The 2,777-nt window shown below is 42.0% G+C and overlaps 1 protein-coding gene across 1 annotated transcript in view; it reads left to right on the top strand.

Annotated features, from left to right (window-relative positions):
- Positions 1–1,683: 1,683 nt before the first annotated feature.
- LOC119309530 overlaps positions 1,684–2,777 on the top strand; it is a 1,773-nt gene continuing 679 nt past the window's right edge. The window contains exons 1-2 of the mRNA XM_037585514.1: positions 1,684–2,021; positions 2,137–2,771. Coding sequence (XP_037441411.1) covers positions 1,684–2,021; positions 2,137–2,771 — 973 coding nt within the window. The remainder of the gene's footprint in view (positions 2,022–2,136; positions 2,772–2,777) is intronic.

Below are 2,777 nucleotides of genomic sequence, written 5' to 3' on the forward strand. Positions count from 1 at the left end.
CTTTGCAAGGAGTACTTCGATTTCGCCACCTCCCACCCACACACTCGAGCCCATAAAAAGAAAATCCTAAGCTCCATCAAGGCCGCCGCCGGAATTTCCTATTTGCCGCTCGTTGCGGCAAGTTGCCGGGCCAACGCGCAGGCGAGCGGCCGACTGACACGACTGGGCCGGCCCATTTGAATAGATCGTGTTGGCACTACCCCATCCGGTTTTGTCTGAACCGGTTTTTTGTTTATTTTCTATGGTTTTTTCTTTTTATCTATTTTCTTTCTATTTCTTTGTGGTCAGGTTTTTCTTTTTCCGGTTTTTTTATTCAATTTAATTTTTCTTTTTCCAGAAATATTCAACATTCAAAAAAGTGCAAATTTTTGATAATGTTCCCGTTTTCAAATTATGTTCCTACATTTAAAAAATGTTCGCATTATAAAATTGTTTGGGAATTTCAAAAAATGTTCCTGTTTTCAAATTTTGTTCCTACATTCAAAAAATGTTCGCATTATAAAATTGTTTGGGAATTTCAAAAAATGTTCCTGTTTTCAAATTTTGTTCCTACATTCAAAAAATGTTCGCATTATAAAATTGTTTGGGAATTTCAAAACATGTTCCTGTTTTCAATTTTTTTCCTATATTCAAAAAATGTTCGCATTATAAAATTGTTTGGGAATTTTAAAAAAATGTTCCTGTTTTCAAATTTTGTTGAGAGATTTCAAATATTGTTCTCTTATTTTCTAAATATTTTCGAAACAACGTTCATGAAATTCTGAATATTTTTGTTTTTGTTTTCTTTTTAGGTTTTCTCCTTTTCTTTTTCAAGTTTATTTTTCTTGTCGGTCTTTTTTGAAAATTTCACATATCATTCAGAATTAAAAAAAATCCTCATTTTGAAATTTGTTCACAAATTCCAAAAATATTTACAATTTCAAAAAATGTTTGTGGTTTCAAAATTTTGTTCACAATTTCAAAAAATGTTCTCGTGTTCAAAATTTGTTCACAAATTAGAAAAATGTTCGGGTAGTTACAAATAATGTTCAGGCTTTCAAATTTGTTCAGAATTTAAAAAATGTTTGCTTTTTTAAAAAACTGTTCACAAATTCAAAATACTTTTGTGGTTTCTAATTTTTGTTTATATTTTTTGAAAAATGTTTGAAATTCAAAATTTTGTTTGTGTTTTTAAAAAATGTTCACGTTTTAAAAAGAAAGATTTGGAGCTTCAAGAAAAAACTCTACCTTGGCTTGTTCGTGTCACACGGTCCGCTCGCTACAGTACATCTTTGAGCTGCCCCTCTCCTTAGTGCTTTTAGAATTCCGCGGTGTATAACAGTCACCAGCGTAGTGTCAGATCGAGTGGCTAGCAAGAGGTGTTCAGTAACCACAGGTGGTGAGTTCGATCCCCCACGTGGCGCCCTATTTTTACCTACACCGCGTTTGTTCGCTCACTGCAGTGCTGCGAATGGGCCGGCCCACTCGGTGGCCCCCTGTGCGACACATTGACCTCTCGCCGCCGCCACCTCAATCGAGCGCTAGCTTGCTGTGCGCTGGGCCTGGCCCATTTATCCATCCCTGTGAGCGATCGCTCCATCGAGAGAGATCGCTAACAGACGACCCACCTCCCACACACACACTCGAGCCCGTAAAAAGAAAACCCTAAGCTCCATCGAGGCCGCCGCCGCCGCCTCCACACAAATGGCCGCCGCCGCCGCCGGACTCCACATGGCGACCGCCGCGCGTCGGAGGCTTTCCCTAGGTTACGAATCCTGCATCTCCTTCTTCTCCAAAGGGAATTCGCCCCCCCTGTCGCCGACATCGACAAAGATCTCCGACCTATGCTCCTCCTTGTACGGCTTCTCCGGTAACAGCTCTATCCTGGTGGTCTGTGGTTCCAGTTCCAGTAACCCAAGCTGCAATGCTGCTATGCTGGTCCTGAAGCGGGCGTTACATGGGTCCTGGGGACCTCATCATTCTGGATCGCATTACTACCATGGGGAACCTCAAAGGATAATTGCTCCCGTCTGGCAAATCTCGTAAGTAGGCCATTTTTGCATCTAAAATATAGCTTATGTATTCGTTCATGCGCTCTTTTGGCCTTTTGCCTCTCCTTTGCCTGACTCACTTACATTCAATCTTGAACTGGATCAGGTTCACAAATCCGGAGGAATGCTGGCGCGACGGGGTGATGTGTTTGGGTGAGTTCTGCGATACGTTTCCAATCTGGAAAGAAATCCAGCACAACCCTTTGGTGAGGTCGACAGATAACTTGCGTGTACTGAATGAGCCGTGGAGGTGGTTTGTGAAGTCCCTCAACACTGTTGGATCGTTCAATCACTGCTATGGAGTCACCGCCTGCCCCTCTTTTACAAAAGACAATGTTCTAGTGTCAAGAAGGTTTCATCAGGCTGTACTTAAAGACCCTGTGGGATTTAGTTTGTTTGATCTTGGTCTGAAATCTCTCTTCAACAGTGATGCAAAATGCAATGGTCAGGCATTAACGTATCATGCAATTGGTTCTCTGTTTGAGGATCTCCTGGAAGAGTTTCAGCCAGGGGTGCCAAAACCATTGGACGTCGATTGGCTACTCAACTTAATGAGTAAAGACCTGGTTTCGCTTGAAGTCGAGGACTTGATAGTCAACAATCCATGCTTGATGAGCAATCCAGGTCGGATTGGTTTCACCAATTATACACACCACCTCTTAAGCAATGTGCTTGCGAGAAGCAATGACCCACTGGACACGATGACTCTTCAAGATGCGATCTCTTCACTTGCGACATTGCGTGGAC

This window comes from Triticum dicoccoides, chromosome 5B, assembly GCF_002162155.2.
Source record: "Triticum dicoccoides isolate Atlit2015 ecotype Zavitan chromosome 5B, WEW_v2.0, whole genome shotgun sequence".
In the NCBI taxonomy this organism is placed as follows: domain Eukaryota; kingdom Viridiplantae; phylum Streptophyta; class Magnoliopsida; order Poales; family Poaceae; genus Triticum; species Triticum dicoccoides.